The sequence below is a fragment of the Eublepharis macularius genome, chromosome 6 (genome assembly GCF_028583425.1).
Source record: "Eublepharis macularius isolate TG4126 chromosome 6, MPM_Emac_v1.0, whole genome shotgun sequence".
In the NCBI taxonomy this organism is placed as follows: Eukaryota; Metazoa; Chordata; class Lepidosauria; order Squamata; family Eublepharidae; genus Eublepharis; species Eublepharis macularius.
In genome coordinates, this window is record NC_072795.1 from 24,126,514 (window position 1) to 24,142,020 (window position 15,507).

General features: G+C 44.5%; 1 protein-coding gene across 1 annotated transcript in view; it reads right to left on the bottom strand.

Annotated features, from left to right (window-relative positions):
* LOC129332024 (multiple epidermal growth factor-like domains protein 6) overlaps window positions 1–15,507 on the bottom strand; it is a 293,959-nt gene that overhangs the window by 38,806 nt on the left and 239,646 nt on the right. Inside the window, 2 exon segments of the mRNA XM_054982775.1 lie at window positions 1,699–1,830; window positions 8,675–8,803. Coding sequence (XP_054838750.1) covers window positions 1,699–1,830; window positions 8,675–8,803 — 261 coding nt within the window.

Here is a 15,507-nt window from a genome sequence, read left to right on the forward strand (position 1 = left end):
AGTTCCTTGAAGACAATGATCTTAAAAAGTCATCATTATGCTTACTATTGCATTGTAACTCAGAAAGAACACAAGGATATTGCCTAATACAAGAAGATGCATCCAGTTGGTTTTCCATATAGCTGTTTGTACTGAAACACTCTTGTACATGGAATAGAATCAATCACTATTTTCTTTTTTCTTTTTTTTTAAATACACTTTTTAAAGGTTTGGGTAAGTTAACTGATTGATTAATCACTGTGATCCATCAATTAGTGCTTTTAGTGCTAATAAAAACGGTTAACGGATAATCGAGAATGAGTTCTTCCCCTGGCAAAATGTGCTATGTAATAAATTCTACCCGGCTTTAAATCAGTTCTTATATTTAAATTTATATCCCACCTTGCCCCACAGAGGCTTAATGTGGTTTCGAGCATCTTAAAGTGATCAAGGATACATGAAGTACAACTATACACATAAATTCTAAGCTAAAGTTTGTACACCTTTTGCCAGTTTCTACACACACACGCACACAGTATTTATGAACAGCTGATGCATGAAAAGTGTGGTTGAGCCCTTGGTCCTGATCCAAGCACAACTGTTTGCAACACCACAAATACAGCTCAAGACAGGGGTAAGGGATATGACATTTGCACCCCAATGTGGTAGAAAAGCACACTTTTGCCAACACCTTGTAGTGCAAAGGAGGGACATGCTTGATACGCATCAAGATTCGTGCTGCGATTTCCAATTCTGCAAGGGAATCTGTGCACAGAAGTGGCTTCTATGCATTTCCCTTGTCAAATCAAGGCGCTTGTCACTCATTATCACAATAATTCTATATGGTATTTTGGCAAGGCCTAATTTCTGCAACCATAGTTTTCTTTATTTTGCATGATTTTTAAAAAAAAACGAACACTTTTCTATATGATAACAGCTCCCTATCTATTACGTTTTTGCCTGGCCTTTCCTCCAAGAAGCTCAAAGTGGCTTACCTGGACCCATTTTGTCTTGACAGACCCATGACCCAAGGCTTCCTGTTGAGCTTCACAGCAGAATGGACCTACATGGTTTTCTACACACTATAGTAGAGTGGGGACTTGAACCCCTCAGTTCTAGTACAACACTCTAAGTACTGCACTATACTTGCTCATTGTGTCAAGGGAAAGGTGAAAAGTCACAAGCTACATGACTTGGTTCATTGCCAGCTTTCCACACAAAATTGCACATCCATATCCATGCAAAGTTATCACACACAACTGACAAAATGAAATCAAAGACTGCCAAACCCAGTTAAAACCAAGCTCTGAATCAGACTTTACTATTCCCATTTCACAGACTGAGAAGTAGCAAAATGCTAAGGTCATCCAAAAAGTCTGCTGGCGAACAAGGATGGCTTCAAGGCCCAGGCCAAATATACTTCTCAGTGTCTAACGGTCACAATATGATGGCAAAAAGTAACACATCTAATAAGTCTAACACATTGCTCACTTGTACACCAAATAAATGACAAGTACATACACTAAAAGATAAATATGACTCAAACAAGCCAAGACACTAAGTCTAAACAAAAAATTGCTTCGCGTTACTATGGAAAGTTCTCATGAGACCCATGAAAGCTGAAGCTTCCGTTGAAACCATCGGCGCCAGAATCCTGGCATTGCAACCCACTGACGGAATGCTTAAGAGAGAAGACGATGAAGCAAGAATGACACTTACTGAGGTCACAGTGGATTCCGTAGTAACCTGGCAAGCAGCCGCACTGGCCCGTGACATGGTGGCACTCTTCATTCTTTCCAGAGCACTGACATACTTGGTTACAGTTCTCCCCATACGTGCCTGGCAGACAAGCTGAGGGAAGAGGAAATGTAAACCGATGAATTACATTTGTCTTGGTAAACACAGTGCTCAAACAAAGAGCGGGGTAGCATTTATTCAATAAGACCACTGCCTGCAGAAGAATGCTGCCCTCTGGGACTTTGGGTTTATTACGTTTGCTTGGGGATTACTTTGCCGTTTGATTTTGTTTTGCTCGGGTCAATTTGTGCCCAACTGTCAAGGGCCAGTTGCAATTTTCTTGTCACTTAGAGAAAGTCATAGGTGGATGTCAAGGAAAATCGACTAAAATAATAAACTCGGGAGAGTCCCCCCCACCCCACCCTCCACATAGGCATGCAGGCTCTGTCCTTGGCAGATGCCTGAAACCTTCAAGACAGCTTCAGATGCTTAAATAGTTTTATTCTTGGATCTCTCCCTGGTCCTGGAGACCCCCACCAAAGCTTGTGATTCTTGGTATGCATGGTGCCTCCCACATCTTATTTCCAGAAACACATCACAGCAGGGTTTCTAAAGAGCTGGTTCACATTTACAACTGGGTGTACAAGGGCTTCAGTGATGTGTTATTTTAATGCAGGTCCTTTAAAACATGTGTCTCGTTTATTATAAACTAGTAACAAAGTCCATTGTGGGAAAACATACAATGGACTCTAGAAAGGGGAGGGCAAGCAGGCAGGCATTCCCTCCTCCTCCGTCACTGATCCCAGCCGGATGAAGGCGGGGGGGAGGGGCATTTCCACCTGCTCTGCACATGATCCCAGCTGAGTGAATGGGGAGCGGGCATTGCGTCCTGCTCCACACCTGATCCTGGCTGAGTGAAAGGGGCAGGCCTTGCCACCTGCTCCTTGCCTCTTGGCCCGGTGAAGCAGGGGTGGGCATTGCCACCTGCTCCGCTCCTGATCAGCTGGATGAAGAAGGGACAGGCATTGCCTCCTACTTTGCACCTGATTCTGGCTGGGTGAAGTGGGGGTTGCACTACCACCTGCTACACACCTGATTCCAGCAGGTTGAAAAGGGGGCAGGCATTGCCTCCTGCTCTGTGCCTGATCCAAGCCAGATGAAGGGGGGGCCAGCATTGCCTCATGCTACATGCCTGATCCTAGCTGGGTTGGCAGGCATTGCCCACTACTCCACTCCTGATCCCTGCCGGGTGAAGTTGGAGGTGGGCATTATCTTCTTCTGATCCAGGTTGGGAGAAGGGGGAATGGGCATTGTCACCTGCTCCACTCCTGATCTCAACTGGGTGAAGGCAGAGGGCAAGCATTGCCACCTGCTCTGCTCCTGATCCCAGCTGGGTGAAGGCAGAGGGCGGGCATTGCCATCAGCTGGTCCCAGCTGGTGAAGGTGGGCATTGCCATCTCCTGATCCCAGCTGGTGAAGGTGGGGGAGCGGGTATTGCCACCTTCTCCACCCCAAGCCCAGCTGTTTGAAGGCATCTGGGTGAAGGCATCTGCTCCGCTCCTGATCCCAGCTGGGTGAAGGGGGGCGGGCATTGCCGCCTGCTCCATGCCTGATCCCGGCCTGGGTTTCCCACTGTGGCGCACTCTCTGGAGGTCTGGCTGCCTCATCTGGGCTTCCCTCCCCAGCAACGCCCTCTGGTTGCGCACCAGGGTAGGAAGTGAGTTGTCTTGAATATGCTTAGCCTTTTATATAGTGGGATTACATTTTAGGTATTGTTGGAAGCTGCCTTGTGTGTGTTACAGAGAAGGTATAAAAATATTAATTAATTAAAAAACAACACTCTGCATAAACCTTCATCACTTGAGAAGATAGATGATACACAGCAACACTCCTCTAGCATGTGAATTAAATCCATCAGAACACATTATGACAGTAGTGTTTCGAGACAACATGAACATTCTGATGTGCTGGCCCATTCATACATGCAAGCCATTATTTAATGTGGCACAGTGGTACTCAGTCCATAGTTTGCAGAGTCACATTTGCAATAAGCATCAATCAAGTCAGCAGCATGACTTCTGTGTGCCACCCCACCAAACACACACATACAACAATATAAGAGATACCTGTACATTTGTAACTGTAGCTGTGTGTGTGTTATGTGTCATCAAGTCACCTATGACCTACGGCAACCCTATGAAGGAAAGACCCAAGTCCCAAACATCCTATCATTAACAGACTTGCTCAGAGCCAGCAAACTGGAGGACATGGCTTCTCTAATTGAGTCAAGCCATCTCGTTTTAGGTCTTCCTCTTTTTCTACTGCCTTCCACTGTAGCTGTACCCATATGATTTTCTAGGCCCTTTTCTTTTATCCCTAACATGTGGCCTGCATCATCCACCAATTCCTTCAGCAGCTGATGTCTCAAAGTGGGAAGAAGCACCTTAGAACCCAAGCCCCGCTGGGCAATGGTTGTCACATGGGCACTCAAGAGCATATACAACCCCCTGGATACAACAATCCTGATCCCAGCTGGGTGAAGGGGGGCGGGCATTGCCGCCTTGCCTTCATGTAGCATCACACAAATCTGATGCTACATGAAGGCAAGGAGATCTCTATTAAGGGATATAGACATATCATTGGCCATTTTGCAAACTGTCTAACGAAGGGGGTTGTATATGCCCTTGAGTGCCCATGTGACTTGATTTATATTGGCTGTACTCTGAGACCCATCAAAGTGAGGGTGCTGGAGCATATTTCACGAATTCGCAATAACGTGATAGAGGCACCACTCACTCAACACTTTAAGGAACAGAATCACCGGGAGAATAACTTTAAGGTGATGATTCTGGAAGTAGCCAATAAGGGAGAGCGAGAGGGGGTCCAGTCTTGGCTCCTTCGCCGGGAGGCTTACTGGATCTTCAAGCTCGACTCTGTCAAACCAAAGGGTCTGAACAACGAATTATTACTTAACTGCTATTTGTAAAATAAGATTGCCGTGGTGGGGATTGATTTAGTGGGGGTCTGTAGCTTTTACGAGGAAGATAGTTAATCAGCCAGTCATGATAAGAGTGCAATTAACATGAACAGGGGTCGTGCCAGAGAATGCACGGCCGCCTTTCTTCGGGTCAACTGTTTGCCAATGTGTATTATGAAAATGTACCTCTGATGTGATGTGTAAGTATAATAGGGGAATTTTGTACAGCTAAGGGATTAATAATTATGGAACCGGGGAGTTGATGGACCTCTATCCCTATTAGGAAACACGCTCCTGAGGAAGTGGGCACGAAATCTGATGTTTGTAGCCGGCCCCAGATTGAGCGTGAGGAAGGGCTTGTTCCTTACCTGCACATCTATTTTCATCTGAAGGAAGAGGATGATACACTGAAGAAATGCTATCTGAGGAATTGGAGAAATTCACTATCTGAGAAATTGGAGAAATATATTTAAAAGAACTGTCGCGTCTCCATGATTTTCGGTTGTACCTGATATAGTCTGTTGTTGTAGTACCTATTGTGATTGTAGAGTTTAATGTATTGTATTGTATATTAAGTGTTGTTACGTAGTTGGATGAGAATGAATTGTAAAGTATTTATTGAATGGTTATAGTAGCACTAGCACTTGCACTTTAAAGAATTTTTCACTTGACTAAATAATTGGTGTGAACCGTAAGTTTTGTTAGTTACCCGTGGGGTTTTCCCTCCCAGTGCATTCAGCATAGTGATTACGGGTACAGCCATTACTGCCAGTATAAAGAGACACAGGTGGCTCCTGAGCTTCGGTGTGAATATCACTGACGGAGCAACTCTGCCTAAGTATGTTGCTGAAAAACTGTTTCACGTGCGCACATGCTATGGGTTTTCAGAGCATTAAGCGTGCTCATGAAGTGACCGTTAGATTCTGAGAAGCAAAACTTCATTCAATGAAGAGCTAAAACAGGGTTCCCAGTGCTATGGATGCTTTTGGAATTCTGAGGAAGAGCTGCAATGGGAAACAGGACCAATCATAAAATAGCTAGAGGGAGGGGGGGAATCACAAAATGTTTGGAAGTTCCTTGTCAAGTGCCTTCTTAGGATGGAGGCAGCTATTTTTGAATGCAGACCCAGGGAGTTGTCTGGAATATCTCCTGCTCCAGTGAGGTGGAAGAAAACAGCCTCTACGGCAATCCCTGAGATAAGGCATGAGAGCAGGGTGGTTTCAGCCAGTTGCAGCTACTCATTGTAAATGTAAAGGTTGAACCTACAATCCAAAGAACCAGCTTGTAGAACAGTTATTTTCCTTGCAAGTGCATCAGGAGAATCTATCCTGCACATGAAAGCTCTTTTGCATAATTAGTTATTTCCCCATGTGCTTTATTTTGTTAACTTTATTTAAGGAGATCATTGTTCTCCATCTGTTAGGCAACTTGAATGTGGACTGCACAGAGTCCTATGATTTGCAGCTGCATTCCCACTGATGCCAACAGGGGAAAAAAAAAACTAGCTGAAATTCTACTTGCTATTCAGTGTTCTTTGACCATAGCACCCACATTAGTCAGAAATGTGCATTTTCTCTTGATAGACTGAACTGGTTTCTCAGTGTCCACAGTTATCCTTTTTTCTCCTCTTTCCAATTAATGGCCTGGATCCAGCGAATTTTTAACACCATCTTTTCCAGTCCCCCCTCCCCTTAGTACAGCCCCAGTTCCACATGGCTTTTGTTTAAATAGGTCCCACACTCCAAGTATGTTCTGATATGGATAACTCAGGTGAGCCTGATCTTGACAGATCTCAGAAGCTAAGCAGGGTCAGCCTTTGTTAGTAATTGGATGGGAGACCTCCAATGAAGACCAAGGTTGAAGAGGCAGGCAATGGCAAACCATCTCTGTTAGTCTCTTGCCATGGAAATCACACCAGGGGTTGCCATAAGTTAGCTGTGACTTGAGGGCACTCTCCACCACCACGCTTCAAGTGTAGCCTTTATTGGTGGTTGAAGGGGATGCTGCTTTCCTTTTTCACCAGCTGAAAAACTGGTTGCATCCAATCCAATTTCTTGTTCAGTGATGGTTTTTCAGTCCCTAATTTATGTTCGCATCTTCTTATCCAACTGTATAGGCTATACTAACAATTTTAATTTTAATTTTATTTATTTATTACACTTTTATACCATCTCTCCCTCGTACAAGGCTGGTTTACAGCATTAAAAACAGCAATCAATATTATATATTAAAACTAAAAAACATAACACTCCCATTGATGGGTCCCACAAGAATACAATCAATAATAAAGATCCCATGACATCATGGCTGATTAAAGGCCTGCTGAAACAATTTTGCCTTGCACGCCCTGCAGAACTTAGGTAGGTTCTGCAGGGGATGCTTACTATTGGACAGATCATTCCACTAGGATGGGGCCACCACAGAGAAAGCCCTTGACTTGGTGGAAGAGAGACAAACCATTTGAGGACCAATCCTTCAAGTATGATGGTCCCACACCATGTAGAGCTTTAAAGAATAAAACCAGCATCTTAAATTTGATCTGGAAACCAATTGGAGGCCAGTGCAGCTGCCATAAAATAGGCTGCATATCGGCAAACCATGATGAATCAGTCAGGAGCATAGCAGCTGCATTCAGGGTGACCTGCAGTTTCCAGAGCATCTTCAAGGGCAGCCCTGCATAGAGCGAATTACAGTAGTCTAACTGGAGATGACAGTGGCGTGAATCACCATGGCCAGATCCAACTGAGACAGGCATGAGGCCAGCTGGCGAGCCCAGTAAAGATGGTAGAATGCCAATCTTGCTACTCTGGACACCTTATCCAAGGATAGCAAGGTAATCAAACCACCTGGCTCTTCATAGATTCCACCAAAGATACCTGGAACCCATCAAGAACCGGTAGCTGCATTCCCTCCAGAGGCCTGATATTCCCCAACCACATAACTTCCATCCTAGATGAAAAGCTAATGTCCAAAGGGTGAAGGTTTGATTTAGAAGTGGGGACAGGGAATACAATTTATTTCTTCTGTGTCATTGTTTGGGATTGACAGCAGATTCCATGTAAGAAATGATCATGCTCATTTCCTTAACTGATCTGTTATCTATGCAGTGCAAAAGTAAGGAAATGGGACCAGTCTGTCACACTTCCATAGAAGCCAGCCAGAGACCACATATGAAGCTGCCTTATATGGTGTCAGACAATTAACCTATTACAGTCATTACAGTCTGCTCTACGGGCAGAAGCTCTCCAGGGTTTCAAAGATCTTTCATATCACCTACTACCTGATCCTTTTAACTGGAGATGCTGGGGTTTGAACCTGGGACCTTCTGCATGCTGAGCAGATGCTCTCCCTGCTAAGCCACAGCCCCTCCCTGACCGGATATCCTGTTTTCTTTGAGTGGTGCCCTCGAACAACAGAAACTTCTGATTCAATAACCATGTTTTTGGGTTGGAATAATCAAATGACTTCAAGCCAACTGAAGGAAGGCACAGAAGCTCATTCTCTGAGTGATTCCTTGTGTGGTCCGCCTATGGCTCAGCAGAGGACGTCCTGCTCCCTTTGGCCAAATGTTTTTTGTATATAACACTCCATGCAGGTCACTGTATGGCTTTCACAGAGCATAGGCACCAGTCAGGCATGCTCTGATGAAGTTTTGTTTTGCGGATGGAAGGTTCCCAATTTGTTGATTACTTTTCTCTGAGGACAGAGAGATGAGTGAGGGTGCTGAGTTTAAAAGTGTTCAGAACTGGAAAAAGACAGAACGTGAAGAGACGGGGATGAAATTCCCCTGAGGAAGTTATCTACCCTGCGTCACAACTTCTAACCCAATTGATTTCCCAGAATTCCCTGGACTATGAACTGCAAAACATCCTCATGACTCACATGTTTTGCTTGGATAGGTTTCTTTACCCACAGGATAGTCTTCGGACACCACAAAACGAGCTTTATTCCTCCATGACAAAAAAGAAAAAGAAGACTTACTTCTTTCGCAGCCACTGCCCACAAAACCTGGAGGGCAGCCACACTCTCCATTCAAGTGGTTACAAGGGGTGCCAGAAGAACATTTGCAATGTTCAGTGCAGTTCCTACCATAGAAGCCTGGCAAACAAGCTGAAAACACACACACCTCAAAATAATCTCTATTAGGGCCACAAATATGCTTGGTAACTTCACCTAGTTCTGCCCTTTGCTACAATATGGTTGGAAAGGAAATAATTAGAATTGTCACGATTAGAATGCCATCGCTATGAAGAAGGGGCTAAAGCCTTGGGGGGGGGGGGTTGGTTTAGGAAAAAAATGCAAGAGAGGGACATAATATAGGGTTTATAAAATTATGAACCATACAGAGTACGAGAACATTTTCTTGTGGAATACTAAGGCTGTATTCGGGCAGCAAACTTAAGTGTGGATAACTTAAAATGTGCATGAATCGGGCTTGTTGCCAGAGGTGCACGCCCCTTTCCTCCCTCCTTGTGCACAGAAATCCTGGTGGGAAACTAGCTGCAATTCACCATGACATACAAATGCTGGCCTGTAGGTTTAACCAGAAGCCCGTTTCCACTAGGATTGGGGCCCATTTCCGCTGGGATTGGGGCCAAAACTGCCTGGATAGGATAGGTCTCGGGTGGGGGACCCCACCCCTGCCCTGCACCAACCCGATCCGGGCTGTTTTGGGCCCATTCCAGGCAGAAACATGCCCCAAATGGCCATTTTGATCCCATTTCGGCCTGGATTGGGCCGTTTTGTCTAATTGGGGCCAAAACAGCCCTGATTGGGCCACTGTCAGGTGGCGAACACTTCCCCATCTGGTAGCAGCCGAATCCTAGCCATTTCAGGCCTGATCCTGGCCATTTTGGGCCCTTTTCAGCCATTTTGGGCCCAATTCTAGCCCAAAATGGCCAGGATTGGGCCCAAAACAGCCAGGATTGGGCCTCTGACAGGTGGTGAATCACTCTCCCACTCAGTAGCGGCCAGATCCTGACCCTTTGGGGCCCTTTTCTAGCCCTTTTCTGCCCGTTTTTGCCATTTTGGGCCCAATTTCGGCCCTGAATGGCCAGGACTGGGTCCAAAACAGCCAGGATAGGTGATGTCAGAGGGTGTGGCATATGCAAATCAGTTATGCTAATGACACACTTCTGGCAATGGCAAGGGGCATGGCATATGCTAATGCTTTATGCTAATGAGTTCCTGCAGCTCTTTTTCTATGAAATGACCCCTGTTAAAGACATTCTTGGGTTCTTAATGGATAGCTTTGTTGCCTGTGAGCTTATTTCTTTGGCTGGAGAAATCATTAAAGCCTTCCATTGGGCAAATGATGTACCACAAAGGGACTTCAGCAATCCTCCTATTTTCCCTCTCCTCCTGCTATCTATCTAGTATATTTTCATCCTCCAAGGAGTTCAGGGCGGCCTACATCATTTTCTCTCATCTTCATTTTATCCTCACAACAATCCTATGAGACATATTACACTGAGAGACAGTGACTCAGCGAGTGACCCAAGTTCACCCACCAGAGTGGGGATTTGAATGGGGCTCCTAGTATGACACCCTAACCACTATTACATCACACTGGCTATACTATTTGGGACAGGAGAAGGAATACCTCTCCTTTTTCTATACCACCAAGGTTTGTAGATTCCAAAGGACTCTTGCTGTCCTCAGATCTCTGTCTCCTTACAAACATGCATGCCTGTGTTCAGACCTTCTGCTCTCAGTCAAACAATACATTCTGGAAAAATTGTGGGCACAGCTTAAAGGGAATAAAAACAGCCCACATGATCTGGACTTCTGAGAGCTGCTGTAACAGAGTAGTTAAGTGGTTAGGTTGCAAATCAGCACTCTGTCAGTTTGAACCCCACTACTACCTTGAGCTTTGCAGGTGGCCTTGGGTAAGCCACTCCTCTCAGCCCCAGCTCCTCAGCTGTATTGTGGGGATAATAATAACACTGACTTTGTTCACTGTTCTGAGTGTGGCACTAATCTGTCCAGAAGGGAGGTATATTAGCACACTGTTGTTGCTGTTGCTGACATGGATTTCAAATGAGTGCCTCCCAACTGGATCACATGCAGTTGGAGAGAACTTCATAGGAACTCACATTTATCACACCATTTTCCATCTGCCTTATTTCACAGTGACACACCCGAATCAGGTGATGGCAGGAGTAGCTGTGCTCACAATCACACTGTTCCTCACACCGTTCTACAAAGAAACCAGCAGGACAAGCTGAGACAAGAATCAGACACACAGATGTGGGTAAAGACCTTTCCCTGTCAGAAACCCTGGACAGCAGCTGCCGGTCAGAGTAGACAAGACCGAGCTGCCTGCTGCAAGGCAGCTTCTTATGTTTGTATACATCTGTAACATGCTTTTTATGCAGTTAATAGGACTTGAATCAGAAACAACAGGCTTTTCCAAGAATGATGTTGATATATATTCTAAATATATAGAATATATCTTTTTAGACTGTATGAAGCATTTGGTCTACCTGTGAGCTACTCAAGACAGAGATGAAAGTGAAGCTAAATAACCCAATGACCTGCGAAGTTCAAGAGACAACATAAAGGAAAACCAATTAGCTCAGTAGTTCCCAACCTGTGGGCTGAGGACCCCTGAGGGGCCACAGAGTTATTGTAAAGGGTGTATGAATCCATTGTTATTGTAAAAGGTGTATGAATCCATCCATCCTGGGCAGGTTTTTGCCCTCCCCACCTGCGCCTTTTTTCTGGGTTTCCTTCATCGTTGGCCATGCCGCTCCCCGCCCCAGCTCTTGAGTCTGGCTGCCAAATGAGCTTCATCCACCAGCTGGGGCCAGGAGCTTCCGCAAGACACGGCATCTCCCTCTCATTTACCCCAGGGTAGCCTGGTGATTGAGGGAGAGGCTGGGTTGCCCCAGACAGGTCATGCATCTGAAGTTAGCTCTGACTCAAGAATTATCCTGTAATTGGGGTTGTCAGGTCCCTTGAGTCCCCCGGCGGGAGACTGGGACCCCGGCACTTACCCCGGGAAGTGCTGATTCTCCATCGTGCTCGCGTGCTCCCAGCATGCGTGATGACATCACTTCCGGGAAGGTGAGGATGGGGGGACAGCCAAGCATTACTGGGTGCAATTGAGTATTCTCTTCATAAGGAATATTTTATATTGCACTTTCATCACTATTTGTGTTAGATTCTGGTATCTAAGTCATTAGTCTGTCCTGTCTACTACCTTTGACCTAAACTTCTAGTCTCTGAAAGCTGCAAAACAGCACCAGCTATCTCATTAAATGACTGAAAAGCACACTTTCTGTAGACTAAATAAATAATGTGTCTTACACATTTATGTGCTACGAATTTCAAATATATATAGAACGTGTTGTGATGAATAAGATACAAATTCATTTAAAAGTGTTACTGAACTCATAGTAGCTTTTTGTCATTATGGATTTTCCTCAGTCAATGGTTATTAACAGTACAGCCACTATCATGTGGGGATCTGCAATATTTTTCATGTTAAAAAGGGGTCCTCATACTCCAAAAGTTTGGGAACCACTGAAGAGACAGAAAGAAGACATACCTTGAAGGGGGGGAAAGGAAGAAAGGAATCACCAGACCTGAAAGGACAGCAAAGTGTCAGAGAACAAAGAAACGGATTCAGTAATTAATATAACATGGTAAGACAGAAGCTCTAAAATCATTTAGGCATAGTTTTACTGAAGTCTCATATGACCAGACTGGCCATTGTAGCCACTGGGAAAAATTCCAGTGGGCTGGTAGCCTGTGAAAGGGCTCTTCTAGGCTGCTCTGCCCAGCCCTGGAGGAAATCAGGCTTGTGAGGGGACTGCAAGGGCAGCCCCTGAGGGCACTAGTCAGGCGAGGATGAGTGAAGGGAGGCAGGAATTTGCAGCCCTGCATGACTGGTTCTCCTTTTTGGCAAGGGGATAGGGTCAGTCTGCTCAGTCTGCTCCTGTGTCCCATTAAAGGCTCCAGTGCAAATGATATTATGGCAGTACATTGGAAGCAAGTGCTATTGTGTTCAAGGGGCCTTACTCTCTATAAAGCATATTCAGGGTCAAATTTGCACTGATAGTGTACGGGTAATACAATGCTTTCATATTAAACAGGTAAAGGTAAAGGTAGTCCCCTGTGCAAGCACCGAGTCATTACTGACCCATGGGGGGACATCACATCACGACATTGAGAACGAACATTCATTTGTTCTGTATGTTTTGCTTTGTTATATAAACTCAGTTTCATTGATCTAGATGATGCAGTGTTTTCCAATTAAGGTTGGATATTCATTCTTTTAGAAGCATTGTAAGTTTCATGCTATAGCAATTTTAGTGCTTAAGCATCTTTTACCAAGAGGGCCTAATTATTTACATTTTAATATTTATTACCAGTTTTGCTATATACACTTTTTATTATTGTCATCCACACTGCAATTACAGAATTCAATAATTTTTAAAAGAGTGTTGAGGTCATCATAAGGCTGCTGCACCAAATGGGTAAGGTACAGGTGCAGGATTGTTGAAAATCTTTACAAAATACAATCACATAATTGTGGAAGTGCTGCTCCATTGCAAGGAGCAGCACAAACACAGTATTATCATGACATATTTTAGAACATTAAAGGCACTGACAGCATATTTCTTATCTCAATATCACAATGCTCTCTGAGTAGGGTTGCAAGGTCCCCTCACCCTATGGGTGGAAGGTGGGAGGCCTGGCACTCACCTTTTTTGATGACTGAGGATAATAAGTTCAGACAGGTTCCCCTCTGGAGTGAGGAAAAAGGAAACTTTTGCCTTTACTGTAACATCACTGTCCTGAAGAAGAACTCATTTTAAGAATTCTTAGTATAAGTGTCAGCTGAAGCTGAAGCCTGCTTAACACAGACACCATAGAACTGTATTTGGGCAAAGATTGATTGGGTAGTAGGGTAGACTCCCATTCAATCCAAAGGAAGAAGGGTTATATCTTCTTGGGAGAAGAAGATTAATTTCTGCCCATTTTCTAAAGAGGGCTTGGCTCTAAGGAGGACCCCAGGTCTATTGTGAAGGGAAAACAGTTTTAAACTAACTTCAAGAAACCTGAACTGTAATAGGAAACTCTGTGAAGAAACATTGTTGCTGTAACTAAAGTATTAAGTAAACAACCCCTCACTGCAAAGAGCAAAAAATATAAGAAATTAAGCTTCAAGGAAACTATTTTGCCTGTTACACAAAGTGTATTCCATACTACCAACAAAATTTTACCTCAGCACTTTCATTTGGCGTAGCGGTTTGATGTTGTGTACTGGTGTAGTAGTAGCCAGTTTGGTATAGTGGTTAGGAGCGGCAGGACTCTAATCTGGAGAACCAGGTTTGATTCCCCACTCCACTGCTTGAAGCCTGATGGGTGATCTTGGGTCAGTCACAGCTTCTTGGAGCTTTCTCAGCCCCACCCACCTCACAGGGTGATTGTCATGAGGATAATAACAACACACTTTGTAAACTGCTCTGAGTGTGGCATTAAGTTGTCCTGAAGGGCGGTATATAAATCAAAACTTGCTATTATTATTATATTATTCCCTGACTGCCCTTATTCAATCCTTGTCTGTTAAATAAAATTATTTCATTTTGAACATTATACAGTCTCCAGTGCTGTTTCCAACAAAAAGGAAGAGGGCTTCTGCTTCTCCCCATCTAGTTTCTGGGCTGGGCTAAAAAGCCAAAATTATATTTGACTGTTAGGGTGTGACAAACAGACTTGCATACCACAAAGATTAACATGCTACTTGGAGCTGCTCAGCCAAAGCAGGCAAATTGAATTTGGAGGGAAAATCTACCTAAAAGTGGGGGAGTGATGGAGGGGCCGCCGTACCATCAAACTAATTGCAGCTGCTATTAGTTTGATGCTTTAGGCTGATCCTGCACTGGGCAGGGGGTTGGACTAGATGGTCTGTATGGCCCCTTCCAACTCTATGATTCTATGATTCTATGCTAGACTTGCTCACTGCAAAGTTTGTGACAGTCCTAATTTTGTTGCCAATAAAAGGACACTCATTGCCACCTCCCGATCCACCACTGAACAGATCCAGGAGGAAATGTCCATCATCTTCTGGGCTGCTGATGGCAGGGAGGGAGCCAAAACCTTTGCTACCTCAAGAAGTCATTTAGCTGGTCTGGATGGAGCCTTGCCTGAATGTTTCATCTAACACATGCCAGGTCACATGCAACAAATAGTTATTGCATTAATGCCTATTACATGTTTATACTGCAAAGTGTCCTAACTAAAGGTCTGAGATGGTTCCACTTTTAACCACTGATTTTTATGCATGTTTCAATTGTTCTGAGTTACCTTGAGCAAGCTTGTGAAGTTAACATCCAAACCACTGCAATATATGCTTCTTAAACATCTGGATTTATCACTTTTGCTGTCTTCTTGTGAAAAACAGGCTTAGGCTTGCTTCCTGTATTTCCCTCGGACTTCTCTCTGGATTGGATCCTGTGACATCATGCCCACTGTGCTTCTCTTTGGCCACTGTGGAGGCTGTCGTGTTTTTCAAGAAGGCTTATGCCTGCAGTAGAGCTACTGGCAGAGGAAGCAAGCCTCCACAGTGGCCAGACAGAAGCACAATGGAAACCATGTCATAGGATCCAAGCCCTGATTCTTAAAAGCAGACAGTGAGGCAATTAACCTGCAGCTAGGCTGTACCACTTCTGAATGCAAGTAGAGGCCCATTAGAAAAATAAAAATCCAACACACAGAGAACGAGGTTAGAACCCATCTCACTTCCCCGATGGCTAGTTTTCTATGTGAAGGGAGATTATTGAAAAGAAGAGGATAACTTATCA